The sequence below is a fragment of the Sinohyriopsis cumingii genome, unplaced genomic scaffold (genome assembly GCF_028554795.1).
Source record: "Sinohyriopsis cumingii isolate HCF-2022 unplaced genomic scaffold, ASM2855479v2 utg000552l, whole genome shotgun sequence".
In the NCBI taxonomy this organism is placed as follows: Eukaryota; Metazoa; Mollusca; class Bivalvia; order Unionida; family Unionidae; genus Sinohyriopsis; species Sinohyriopsis cumingii.
Window position 1 is genome coordinate 356964 of NW_028315908.1, and position 15186 is coordinate 372149.

The 15186-nt window shown below is 34.6% G+C and overlaps 2 protein-coding genes across 5 annotated transcripts in view; both read right to left on the bottom strand.

Annotated features, from left to right (window-relative positions):
- LOC149773802 (arsenite methyltransferase-like) overlaps positions 1-15186 on the bottom strand; it is a 248677-nt gene that overhangs the window by 176032 nt on the left and 57459 nt on the right. The gene's annotated exons all lie outside the window — the stretch shown is intronic.
- Positions 1-15186, bottom strand: part of LOC149773809 (uncharacterized) — a 37859-nt gene that overhangs the window by 12474 nt on the left and 10199 nt on the right. Inside the window, exons 1-6 of one of the 3 annotated variants that reach the window (XM_089945967.1) lie at positions 14738-15006; positions 13427-13542; positions 11437-11500; positions 6674-8093; positions 4120-4287; positions 2545-2830 (exon numbers count right to left, since the gene is read on the bottom strand). In XM_089945967.1, coding sequence (XP_089802093.1) covers positions 2545-2830; positions 4120-4287; positions 6674-8093 — 1874 coding nt within the window. In that variant the 5' untranslated portion in view covers positions 11437-11500; positions 13427-13542; positions 14738-15006. Of the gene's footprint in view, positions 1-2544; positions 2831-4119; positions 4288-6673; positions 8094-11413; positions 11501-13426; positions 13543-14737; positions 15007-15186 lie in introns of those variants that run through there. The other 2 variants (XM_089945965.1, XM_089945966.1) reach the window with 2 other exon arrangements.

The window sequence follows — 15186 nt, forward strand, 5'->3', positions numbered from 1 at the left end:
GCATTGGGGCATCATGCCGCAGACACGTAGCACAATGTCCCACCCAGTCACATTATACTGACACCAGGCTGACCAGTCCTAACACTAACCTCTAAATGCTGAGCGCCAAGCGAGGCAGCTGTAAGTACCATTTTTGTAAGTCTTTGATATGACTCAGCCGGGGATCGAACCCATGACCTCCCGCATCCAAGGCGGATGCTCTAACCACTAGGCCACCGGAGCGGTGCCATGCTGGATGTCAGATTCGTACCATTTTTGTTTACAACAAATAAGACCTCATTTAGAACCAGCAAGACAACACAAAAGGTTTTCTGGTGGAAACACCATGTTGATATGACTTACCATTTTGGAGGAGTAATTATAACAAGATGTTCAACATGGCTGCCAAAGTGGCCATATTAAATAATAGATTGGAATCATTTCAATTAAGGACCAACTAGCCCCAATAAGAAGTGTTTTGTTGAAAATATATTTATATGACCAGCCTTGTACAAGTTGGAATAAAGATTATCATTGTCATGACCATATTAGAAGTCAGAATGGTACCATTGTCATTTTAGAAGCATCTAGACATCATGAAAAATCTTTCAATGATAACCTCATGCTGATGTGACTGTTGATTTAGGAGTATTCAAAAAGACTATTGTGGTGGCCATATTGAATAGCATTTTCATTTAGGCTCAACTGGATATCATTAGAAGCCTTCTTGCAAAAAAAGCCATATCATTACATTCAGGATAAATGGCAAGAACAAAATGTCCAAGATGGTTGCTGTGGTGGCCATACTGAAAACCAAGTTGGTTCTCTTTTCATTTAGGACCAACCAGAAATTATAAGAAGTCTTTTAGTGAAAACCCAATGTTGATATTACCATCAAGTGGAGTTGTGAAAGATTTTCAAGATGGGTTTTGTGGTGGCTTTATTGAATGTCTGAGTGGCACCACTGTCATTTAGGCCCAGACAACCATGGGATGAATGTGTGTGTAAAGTTTTATGGCAAGTAGTTTAGGAGCATATGATACACCAGACTGATGACCTTGACCTTTCAGCTAACTGTATGACTACTGTACAATAATGTCTTTGGTTGAGTAAGGTTTTGTCATTTATGACAGGATAAAGAGTGACGGCCTGGATAAAGGAACAGACTACTAACTTACATTATTTATTTTTATGAATCTGGCCCTAAGCATGACTGTGAAAAACTGTTAAGACATAATATAAAATGTATCTTCAAACTCAAAATAAATCAGATCTGCACACAGATCCCATATTGTGCCCACACTGTGAAAACATAATCCCTCCTATACTTGATAAATGTGAATTAAAATGTGTACTCTGTAGATGATACTTCAAGGACGGATTAACAGGCAGTACTCTTCATAGTTCTCTCCTTTTGGATTATATATATATATATATTACTCTATTTTTAGTCATTAGTAATATTAAATTACTTACTTGATGTTTATTTACGTATCAAAATTTGGTAGCTTAATCACAACTCATTTTCAGTGATGTCTCTAAATGTTTATGTGTTTCCATGAGTTTCTTCTTATTTAGCCATATTTATGATGAGCCAAACAGAAATAGGCCAGATGAATAGACCAGTATTAGGACTGCATGAAAGCCATGGCCTACATGTTCAGACAATGATCAGAGCATTGCTGTAAAAATATGACCTTGACCCCAAGGGCAAAAGGATGATCAAGTACATTTTGTAGAACTGTCTGAACTTCATAATTATTTATTTAATGAATGAACAAAAAATACATCAAGAAGTTTAGGATGCATAAGGAAATGAAAATTAGTTTATCAAAACCATAATGAGAATTTTCTACAAGTGTGGCTTAGATTTGTAAACAAAAAGGGGAATGGGGCTGAGTATGTTGCAGAATGAATCTATTAAATAATTAAGGGGTCTATGAAATAAAAGCAATTAAAAAGAAATTTACTGAAAACTTAATGCAGTTTTTTATGACTATAATCTTGACCACAAGGAAAAAGTGGCAAGCCAGCATGTTGCTTAAATGGATTGTGTTTCACTAATAATAATTCATTCCAAGAATGATGAGCTATGAATCAACCATGGAGTTTATGTGCAAATGGAAAATGTTAACCTTAAGCATTTGACAACAATGATGCTGAAGCTGCCATGATTGCAAAAGTGACTACTATGCCTCACTCCCACTAAAATAAATGTGGGCTGTATAAGTACAAGTATCTTTATAACAGATATCCGCACAAAATTAATACTATGTGATGAGAAAATTAGGGAATCATGGTGGCTCAATTTCCTGACAAAATTCCTGTTCATTTTCTTGTGTAAAATTTGTACCTTCTTTGGCACATTTTAAAGTGGCAATACTCATCTTGATATACATTAGAGGTTGTTTGACTGTCTGAATAAATCTCTTTCTAAAGCAGCCAGTAATCAAATATTTTATAAATTGCACATGCTACAGACAGTAAGATAATGCATTGTATTTATATAAAATAACAAAAGAAGAACATTGATAACTCTCTGACAACAACCTTACTGTTACTTACTTTGATACCATTTTTTTGAATTCTTCTTCATAACTGGTACCTCCTGCCTTTCTGATAGCTTTTGCAACTGCTCTTCTCTCTATGTTAAAGTCAGTATCAACTTCACAAGCAATAGCCTCTACATTCTTCACTTCAACAATGGAACAGACATAGACCTTGACACATGTATTCTCACCAAGCTGGAATGTAGACATCTTGCTACCCTTACTGATGTGCTGTGAAGCAGTAGGGTTTCCACTTGGAACACTTATGGGAGGCATAGTCTTTACAATCTGTCCAGAAGATCCTGCAAAATCAAATCTCATTCCTGGAAACACCCGATACATATGAATAAAGTATCCAAGAAAACTCCTCAGAAAAATAAAATTAGCTATTCAACATGAAAATAGGGGAAATATCACTCTCAAAACTAGCTCCAATTATCATCAAGAATTTACAAAATATGACCAAGTTTCTAGCAGTCTGTGTGGTACATGTACATGACTAAGATCTACTAAGTCTAATAAAATACATTCATTTCAGGTCATACTACATTAGAGCATCCTTAGTTATATTTAAATTTATGATGCTAAGGATGAAACAGAATAACAACAAATCTACATCTTTACAGAAATTGGAAAATGAAATTTAAATTTTATTATGCAATGAATACTTAACACGTGATCAGAAACTGGTGAGCAAATTAATTTTAACATCAAATCAACCCATAATAATTCTGACATTAAATAAAACTACACAGAATACTTAATAACACTATTAATGTGTCTGAGTCAAATTATGAACTGTTTGATTTAGCAGTAATGTGTCTGAGTCAAATTATGAACTGTTTGATTTAGCAGTAATGTATCTGAGTCAAATTATGAACTGTTTGATTTAGCAGTAATGTGTCTGAGTCAAATTATGAACTTTTATTTAGTAGTCAATGTATCTGAGCCAAATTATGAACTGTTTGATTTAGCAGTAATGCATCTGAGTCAAATTATGCATTGCTTGATTTAATAGTAAATATATACGAGTCCAATCATGCACTCTTTGGTTTAGTAGTTAAATATCAGCATGCTTTTACCTCACCCCCAAGTGTGAACAGCATTGACGCAGATAAGTTATTTTATGTGCCAAAAGATCCTTGTCAATATCTTCAAAGTCATTGGTGGAAAGAGGAGCATAGTTCCTGGTCTGAAAGCATATGATTGACTGCAGATCATGGTTTATTCTGTCTACAGTTGGATGTTCAATGTACATGGCTATCTTTCGTCAACAGAGTCTAGGTAATTGGGTGTGATTTGAGACTTATTATAATTTGTGACTCATAGGTTTTATATTAATCTTTATTTTGAAAATGTCATTTTTTCAGCACTGGCACTGTGGCCATGCTATGATCCTAACAGTGGAAATAAATTCTCCTAGTTTGATGAAGTATCTAACATGTCACTTATGTGCATATATTGTTATGTATATCTATATTGTGTATATTTATTTTTGGTGCATGACTAAAATGCATAGAGCTATAAATATATGTCCATATATCCAAACCAGAAATAGAGATTTTGGCATCTTTCACATCCAGAGTCTTACCATTCTGGTTCCATCTCCCATATGCATCTTTGATCTCTTCTAAAATAGCTTTAGAGATGTCCACAAAGTGAATTTCCCTCACTTGAGTTTGATGATTATTGGCATCATAATCAATGATGCCTTTAATATACATGTCTGCACACATTTTCTTGGGTACCCCAAAGATGCCTAAAACAGAGAACAGAAAAATGGGATTTTCTAGAAATTCAAGTCTTGCTGTTTGTCTTGGGCATTTTTAGTCAGATAATTATACAGTAACATCTTCTACCCACCCACCCCATGTAACCAGCCATCATTTGTAGCTACTCTTTAGAAAATGGAACACAATAATAAAACCACAATGCACATATGGATAAATTAAATGCCTTTGATCTTATGCCAATGTTTAAAGTTCCTCTTTCCAACAATTTCGGAATTACAATAACCACATGGCCACAGCATATATAGTAATGTATACAAAGTGATGTGTCTGCCTTCACTGCCCACCCTTTTGTCTTCACTGCCCAACCTTCTGCCTTCACTGCCCTTCTTTTAGTCCTCTGCCCTTCCTTCTGTCCTCAAAGTAGTACCCTGTCTCCAGATTGATAAAACACATTTTTAAAACTGTGTTCTTTTTCTATTTATCATCAGTTGGTTTTTTAATGTATGATACAATTCTGGATGTGCTTTTGCCAATTCTACATCCCAAAATTTAATTATAATTTCCATATGTTCTACTTTTAAAAAGATGCCCTTTGTTACAAAAATTGGTTCTTTTTGCAACAATGGTGTCCTACTCTTATAGGTGTGGCCTACATCTGTAAGAAATTAAAAGCTGGTGTGTGTGTGTGTGTTTAATGTAGCTTTAATAATTGTACAGTCGTATCACTATTACGACTGCAGTGTGGCAGTTTTATAGTGATGTCTAGCACTTGGGCAACTTGCCACAGACATGTAACATGATGTCCCACCCAGTCAGTCCTAATACTAACCTTTTAATGCTGAGTGTCTAGCAAGGCAGCTGTATGTACCATTTTTATAAGTCTTTGGTATGACTGGGCCGGGGTTCGAACCTGCAACCTCCCACATCCGAGTGGACACTCTAATCACTAGGCCACCAGAGCAGTCACTGGATCACTTTATATGTGTGTGTGTGTGTGTGTGTGTGTGTGTGTGTGTGTGTGTGTGATTACTTTCCCAGAGCCATTATGATGCATTGTATAACTGTTGGATCAGGCCATATGTACATAACAGTAAGTTGTTATTGATGGACTGGGGAATATCTTTACTTGACAGTATTCAAATGTCTCTTGACGGCTTGGCATATATATTATACATGGCAATGAATAGGCAAAATGGATGAGAACAGCCAAAGTAAAGGGAAGTATATATTTTATTAGTAAATGACTAATTATCTGTGTAATTAAACAATACTGGGCATCATTCATAGTTTGTTACACATATTTCAAAGTGTGTTTGGAAGTATTACTAAAGGGCTATGCTTAATTAAAATAAATCACTAAGTTCAACTGAAAAGGAAAATAAATCAATTTAAGGTAGGTTTTTGATTGAAATACAGACAAGATCTGAATCTTAACATATTATTTAGGTTTTACCCAGTTGAAAATAAAAATGTATACCCCAACAGAAAAATTAATAATCCCCAGAACAGAATGTTTTTTATATTGCCAAAACTCATTGGTTTGGTCTTGTCATGTGACCCTAACTGAAAGGTATACATTTACATTTTCTTCAAATGAAGTCACATCACCTGTCTTGAATTTTAGAAAAATATTCAAGGAACTTTCAAGACATTTGTTTTCTTAAGATTAATTATAGCACTTATGCCATAACAATGCAGTATATGTCAACAAGAATGGCCTGTCCTTTTGACCTTGAAGCAAAATATAGTACACTCTCAAAATCAATATTGTGTAATTGGATTTAGCATCCATAATCTTAACAAATTGTCTTGTGTAAATCCTACATGTACATTATAAGTAGAGCCTTTCTGTGAACTAGACTATAATATTTATTCTAATCAAAGCTCTCTAGTGGGCTTCTCCATAATACTGATTCTAATCAAATAACTCTAGTACACTAGGCTGCAAGATCTAAGGTCTCTAGTGGACTAGGCTACAACATATATTCTAATCAGAGGTCTCTATGGGACCAGCATACAAGATCTCTTTTAATCAAATGTCTCTAGTGGACTTGGCCACAAGATCTATTCTAATCAAAGGTATTCAGTGGACTAGGCCACAAGATCTATTCTAATCAATTTAGGTATGTAGCTGATTTGACCACAAGATAATAATCTAATCTCTAGCAGACTAGGCTTCAAGAGCTATTGTATCAAAGGTCTTTAGTGGACTATAGGCCACAAGATCTATCCTAATCAGAGGTCCAGTAAAAGGTATTTTTGTTGATCTATGTGCTGCTGATACAGTTTTGTGTCTAAGCAAATATATGAAATGATTTTTACTAGGATGGTAAAATATACAAACACACGGCTACAATGAAGTAAGTTTGAGTTCCAATCAAATTACATAGAGATCCAATGACTTTGATTTACCTGAACTAATGGCAGGCAGAGCAATCTTTGAAAATTTCCTCTTGTCAGCCTCCACAAGAACATTGACGATAGTCATGCACAAGTCCTTTGCACAGTCATCCTTTACTTTGTAATCTGACCACATGGGTCCCACTGCATGTATGACTCCTTCATATGACATGTTACCAGCTGATGATGTAAAGTTCTTTGTCACAGCTATCTTCCCATAATGTTCAATATAATCCCGGCATTCCTTCTCAAGCTTACTCTTGTCACCACCTGCAGCCTTAGAAATGTGGTAGGCCACACCACCACCATGCCAAAGACGGTCATTGGCAGCATTGACAATAGCACTGACACCTGGCAGACTGACAATAGATGCCTCATACACAAAGACTTTAGTGCCACCATAAGCTGTACGAAAGAGAACTTTATCATCATCTGTGCTTTTATCCTCAGAACAGGACTTGGGTAATGACTGGTCTGATACAGAATCTGGCCCTTCTAACAGAGGGGTTAAATTCTGACCTCCAGATAAACCTTCTGACTGGCTTGAAGCACTTGGTTTTAAATGTTCAGCCTTACCAGTTGATGTTTCTGATTTCTCTGGGATATCACTCCCAATTTTTGAGTTAGAGCTAGATGTATCTTTGCCATTGTTTCCTTTTATCTCTACTTCTTTAATAACTTTACTATCTCCACTCCCTGCAGTTAATTCAAAGCTAGATGTAAGTATGTCACCTTTCCCTTTTATCTCTGCTTGCTTAGCATCATCACTACGTTTACTTTTGGAATCATTACTCCCTGCTTTTGATTCCAAGTGAAACTTATTTTTGTCATCTTTTACTTTTATCTTTTCTTCCTTACCATCTTTAATACCTTTTATTTTGGAATCATCAATTTGACTTGAATTCTTGCTGTCTGATTTCTTTGACATGTCTGACCCAGCCTGGCCTGATGTTACTAGTGTTTTCACATTCTCCACTGTCTCTTTCACATTATCATAAACCTCACACTTGCAGGTTATATATAACAGTTTAGCTGTCTTGTCAGGCTTTATATCTACCAATGAATCGAGTTTTTCTACCACCTTTGCATAATTCTTATCTAATAATAATTCTGAGGCAATATTGCCCCAAAACACCCACTGAACATGACCATCTGAAATATCCAGCAATGGGTTTTCTTTTGTGATCTTAATCCTGTCCTCAATGCTATTCCCCTTTTTCTTCTTCTTTCTTTCTAACCATGATACCAATAAGTCACCTACCAATTCTAATAGCTTTAACCCATTTGCTTTTATCTTGAATTCATTTTTTGATTGGTTAGCTTCAACTTCAAGTTTATATGTGTCCTTCACCAACTTTACTGCTTCATCAAAAAGTGCATGTTCTATCAAATCTGTACGAAATGATTCTGGAAGACTTGTCTGAGATGTCATCTGAAATGGAAATTAAAAGTAATGAAGAAAAACAAATCTTAAATTATTATACATACAATATGACATACAGCTATCAAGGCTCTTTATCATACAAGCATTCATTCTTGATAAAAAAAAATCCTTACATAATATACAACCAACTACCAGGTCAAATCATTGAACTTCAAAACAGTTGGGGCACATCAGTATTAGAAATTATTCTACCAAAGATTTTTGCAATATTGCAGATATTTTAAGGTTGGGAAGTTTTTAATTTATTGGGGCAGAAGACAAAATTCCTTCTCAAAGAATCTGACATCATTATGCTGGGCTCCAAAATGGTATGAAAGAGCATAAGTTGTTCTATATCCTATATGTATTACTGTAGGACTATAGATGAAGAGGCTTAAGTGGGCCTGAGATTGCTTACATGCATTAATGACATAACAGTCAGGTTTGAATGTATTTCACTTGCAACTGCAAGTGCAGCAGTAAGCTCAGTCACACAGCTGTGATAACCTTCAACCATCTGCCCAGATGTTGCTATTAATAAAACTTGGAAAATTTCTTTCACGCCAAGTTTAATCAAATTATGTTTAGTAATGCAGCCCACAGTATGGAAACAAGGTTAGAGGCAAGATCACCTCATCAAACTCCTCATACTGGTTAATCCAGCTTGTAAAATCTGAGAATGCCAATTATATATGAAAGTTCTTGAGAGGTAACAATCTAAGTCAATCAGATGCCATTAATATGTGTTGATATTGAATTGATCTTAGATCTTGATCATATAAGCCCACATAAAAACTGGATCCAAAACAATTTATAAATGAAACTTCAAGAGTGATAACAAGCTTGGCCAATCAGATACAAGATTTACCTCATAAATATTATTGACTATCAGTCATTATCAAACAGGACCTTGATGCTATAAGACTACATCTTCAATCCCAGTAAGACTGCTTTATATAAATAAGAGTTTAGAGTGGTACCATATGTACTCACTTATAACAGGAGTCCAAAACCAAACTACACATACCCAGATCTGCCATCGCATAATGCAACAAAAGATCTGGGTATGTGCAGTTTGTTAGGAGTAGTCAGTGTAACAAATAATATAGACCCTGTTCTACAGGCACGTTATGCTACGGAAGATCAGAATCTTTGTTGTTTGCAGTTTGACTCAACTTATCAGCAAGTACATACAGTAACTTAAGCTCGATCAGTGTAAGACCATCTCACTAATATGCATAGATTTCATTCATAATTAAACTTGTCATATTCAATATGACTTCAATAATATGTTCTGCTCTCGCTAATAATAAAACTTGCAAAAAATCTTGAAAATATATATATATTTAATTTAAATATGATCAGATAAAAGAGTTGTAAGAGCAGTACATAACTCATAGAGAATCAAACACCAGATGACCTAATTAATATGTAAATGAACTTGCTCCTGACCTAACTTGTCAAAAATCATCACGAATTAACATATTTTCGAATCAGATGCCAAATTACCGTATCGGTATATGAACATCACTCAAATTCAAAAAGTGTCATAGATCTTGATGATATAAATATTTGTTCCAACTTTAATCAAAATCACCTCATTATGGCTTTTGGAATGTTAACAAGCTCAAGCTCGACTAAACAGATGCAAGAACACCTGATTAATATTCATGGATGTCTTTCAATCACTCAAGAGCTTGATGAATATACTAAGCATACATTCTAGCTGCTCAAAATCAGATCAGAATCATGGCTTTGTAAAGATTAATTGTTGTTGTTGTTGTTGTTGTTTTAGGGTTTAATGCCATTTTTCAGCACACGATAGGCTACACATGGCGGCCAGTATTAATGGTGGAGGAAGAACCCAGGAAAACCCTGGAAAGAGCCACTGACCCACAAGAAGCTACTGGCAAGCTTTCTCACATACCTACATTAGCCGAATCCGAGACTCGAACCCACGCAGACAGAGGTGAGATGGCAGTGATCCGTAATGGAGAACACTTTAGACCACTCGGCCACTCGGGGCCCCTGGTAAAGATTACAAATTCAACCATTGCAGGACCTAACCTCATTTATAATATTATATGTATATATGTTATTGCTCTTGTTGTTATAGGGTTTAACACCATTTTTCAGTACAAGACAGGCTAAACATGGCGGACAATATCAATGGTGGAGGAAGAACCAGGGAAAACCCTGCAAAGAACCTCCAACCCATGAAAGCTACTGCCAAGATTTCTCACATACCACATTGGCTGAGTCTAAGACTCGAACCCACGCAGAAAGAGGTGATATGGCAGTGATCTCTAACAATGAGCGCTTTAGACCACTTGGCCACTCTGGGCCCCCTGTATATATGTGCTGATATTTCAAATGTTTTGATGATCTTGATGACATAAATGTCTATTCAAAGTTTAACAGCAACAGAATGTGATATATGGCCTACAGAGTGGTAAACAGCTCAGCCTATTAGGTACAAAATCATGTCACTTATATACATGGATATCAATCATAACTAAATCGTTTCAGATCTTCTGATATTAGCTATGTCTGATTAAAATTCAAAGTGATAACAAGCTCAGCCAATCATATTTGAGATAACCTTATTACTATGTGTGTATATTGCTTATATCTGATTTCATTTCACATACCAATGACATCAACTTACCTGTAAAGATCAAGTCTGAACAAAATCAAAACAGAAATATTATCTCCAGATTGCTAATAATGAATGTTACTCATATTTGAACTCATCTGAAATATTGATATAAACTTTATTCCAAGTTTTATTAAAACGGGATCAGAAATGTGGCCTCCAGAGAGGAAACATTATCAGCCATCACCTTATTACTAGATGTATTAAAATTTTTTTGATTATATTTAAACTCATCTACAATATAGATGATATCAATTTTTATTCCAAATTTGATTAAAATTGGATTAGAAATTATGGCAGCCAGATAGCTAATATGTAGTTACTGACAGAAGCATGATGGATAACATAGGCTTAATTCATAATGGCCAGGTGAGTTAATGAAATGAAGTGGCATCAGAAAGTTTTGACTGGACTAAAGGGAACACATTGTGATACTGCCTGAATCTAACAGATACAATACATCTTAAAACTGACTACATTCATATTAGCCCTGATTCATTGTAGTTAAAATGCCTGTATGTGACAACTTTTCCGGGGTAGAGCATTATGGGCATATGTATATATATATATATATATATATATATATATATAGAGAGAGAGAGAGAGAGAGAGAGAGAGAGAGAGTTTCATCATATAATTTTAGCAAGCTTAAGAATTTTGTGTTCACACTTACTTAAATCTTGTGATTTACTGTACCTTGTTTCTTTTGAAAGTTTCATAAGGTCAATTTGAGATCTTCAGACTTCATCTTCATCTTCATCTAACAACAACCATAATGAATTAATAATATTTCAACTTTGACTACAATAGAACAGAACTAAATAAAATAGAACAGAATAGAATATAATATACTTTAGTAAGCACAACATTAAAATACCCAAACTCATGTCAACGTTTTCAAACGACTATTAGCATCAGTACTAAAGCTGGAGAATAGATTTTGTATCATACAGTGTCATCAAGGTTCATTACTTTGGTGTTGTATTAACAAATGGGCTCTACATCTTAGGACAAATAGCATCATATATACCAAGTCACACCATAACACACGAAAACGGGACTTTAAGCAGTGAGGTTTTATATGCAATAATGAACTAAAAGAGTTTATTGCAAATTGTGATCGACAGAATATACAGCAGCTGCTGTTGAAAGGACATAATGTTTAGAAACAGATGTAATATGTTGGGTACGTAACCTATGTTTTAACAGTTTATACTACTTTGTTTGATTGGATGGTTTTGTGTTCAAAATATATAAAAAAACTGAACAACCGTATGCATGGGGTCCTCCAATTCTAGATTAGACCCCATTTATTTACTAAGTAAGATGCCCAAAAGGCTTGTAAGAAAAACAAATAGATCTACCTTATTTGTCTAATCTGCATAACAAAAACGTGAGTAAAGAAGGATATCTTTTACTTCCAGATACCAATAACTTGATTAATATTTAGTCCTCTGCTGATGCCCCATCATTTTTCCATCACCCATAGGAATATTGTCTGCACACTTGTGTACTAAGCTTTATCATTGTGTATAAATCATTACACATGATCTATGAGATAAGAAACAATAATATTTCTATGTACTAAGTTTTATCATTGTGTATAAATCAATACACATGATATAGGAAGTGAGAAACAATAATATTCCTATGTACTAAGTTTTATTTCTCGTGGGTCGGTGGTTCTTTCTGGGGTTTTCCCGGGTTCTTCCTCCACCATTAATACTGGCCGCCATGTATAGCCTGTCATGTGCTGAGAAATGGCGTTAAACCCCATAACAACAACAACAACAGCAACAACTAAATTTTATCACTGTGAATAAATCAATATACATGATATAGGAAAAGAAAAACAATATTTCTATGTGCTAAGCTTTATCTTTGTGTATAAATCAAAACACATGATCTAGAAAATGAGGATCAATAATATTTCTATGTGCTAAGTTTTATCTTTGTGTATAAATCAATACACATGATCTTGGAAATGAGGAACAATAATATTTATATGTGCTAAGCTTTATGTTTGAGTATACATCAATACACATTATCTTGGAAATGAAGAACAGTACTATTTCAGTGGCTGTCTATAAAAAGCACTCTATTGTCATTCATGAATAATAATGATTTGCTATGTTACCTCATGCTAAGCTCACATGCATTGCCTGCAGTATATCACTGGCTCAGTGGGTGTGTATTAATTCCTGTGTGACTATGTGACAATTACACTAATGGAGGGGATAAGTCATTCATCAATATAACCTTGACCAGACTTTACAATAAAAACAACAGTGATCATTATTTTAATTGTTTTCGTTATGATAAATTAAGCAGTTGCAATCTATGTCATACAGGTCACACCCGACCTTTATTCTGGTTTTATTCAGTTATATTTACACCCTATGTATTTAAAAATCACTATCCACCCCACACCCTGGAGGAAGTCTTACATGCCTAATACATGTATAAATAAAGACCACTGTTGTAAAGCATGGGCAAGTCCCTGTCTGTTAAAATTGTATGGATCCACTGAACTGTGACATTTACGAAACTTAAAGCTTTTGATTATTTAGAGATTAAATTAGCTATAATGGAAATACATTTAAAGCAAGAATCACCCAAAGGAACTGATGCTTTAATGGACACATGGAAATTCCACATATTCAAAATATGACCATATCTTCCTTACCTGTACTTTGTGCACTGGTACCTTTCTCTTCTTAAGGCCATTTGGGGATGTTGGTGCTCAATCTTCGATCTCCTCTGACAACAACCCCACTGTATCATCGATGTTTCAATTTTGGGCTGGAATAGAACAGAATAAACGTTACTAAGTACAACATTAAAATTACACCAGCTTGTATTACTTTTTTCAAGCGACAAAGCATCAAAATTAAAATACAAGACTAAGATTATTCATGGTACAGTGTCATCAGACGGCCATTGTTTTTGGTGTCATATTGATGTTACATCATATATTAGGAAAATGAGTAGGCCTATAGAAGTACTTTTATTGCATATTAGCCAATTGGCCTTTAGCACAGATATATATATATATATATATATATATATATATATATATATATATATATATATATATATATATATACAACATTAACTCATATCAACGTGAATTTGTGGCTAGCATGTATAAAACAATATGCAATAAAATCAGAATCTTAAAGTCACAGTGCTTAACTGAAAAGTGCAATAGTTATGAATTATAATCAAAACTTAATGTGTATGCATTAGGATTTTTTAATCTATGTTACTACACATGAACTATTGATAATCTGGAGAAGATTAAACAAGAGAAGAAAAAAGGAAAATACAAACATTCACAGTAAAAAGGAAAGAAACATGAAGAGTTTGAATAGTATTATATTATTAACGCAACAAATGTGGACATGTATAATCAGCGATTTTTTTCACTAGTTTTAAAGACGGGACGGCAACTTTGAAACACTTGGATTTTTTATGCATAAAAGGTTATGAGTTACATGTACTTTGAATTATTTTACACACTGTTAATTCAAAAATTGTAAAATAAAAAAAATAATCAAATGCCACAAGATCCACGCTAGGGAACGATTCGTACAAAGTAGTCGCCCTCGAGTCTGTCATTTCACCTAAATAAGCCCCAAAGGTGAGGTTCACGTAACCTTCACATTGCATCAATATCACTATACTCTCACTACTTTTTCGTTCAATTCAATGCATTTATATTACTAAATGCACAAAATTGCAATGCAGTCTCCCAAATTCCAGAAGGAAATTCGCCCATTAACCTTGACATTAGGAGTGAAAACCTTTGATTCTGTAACTAATGATGACTCAGTGGACGTATCAAATTCCAGTGCTATTAATTAATTTTATCCAAGTCACCCACTGTGATGGCCGATGGAAATTGAATGTGCAATTTCCATGAAGTACTTCTGTAATATACGATCTGGATCATTTAGGACTTATTTTCAATGATATTAAAAAAATTCCTACCTACCTTCCACATCCTTTTAGCAAGTGTTTACTTTGACCCTGTATATGTCGGACCATTTTTACCGGTCAGCGCACACGTCCACTCGCTGTGTATGTCGGATAGTCCGGTCACAACGCGTGTATACATTTCATTTTATATATGCTTTTCGACCGGTCCGGCGGTTGAGCGAAATCGCTGTTTGCGCTTGTTGATGCTGATTACTACTGTGGCGTTATATCAACTTGTTTGTCTGAAAAGCTACTTAAACGAGACGATATAATGGTCTTTTTTGGTGTTCACGATGGTAAGAAATTCAACGTGGCCCCATTAATTACATCACTTATCAAATTATTTTATACTTTCATAATTTTCATCGTAAGCTTTGTTTCCATCCATCAAAAACAGACCCTTCATTGTAACTGCTTAATTAATTAATTAATTAATTAAAGTAAACTTTATTATTTTCATTGCAA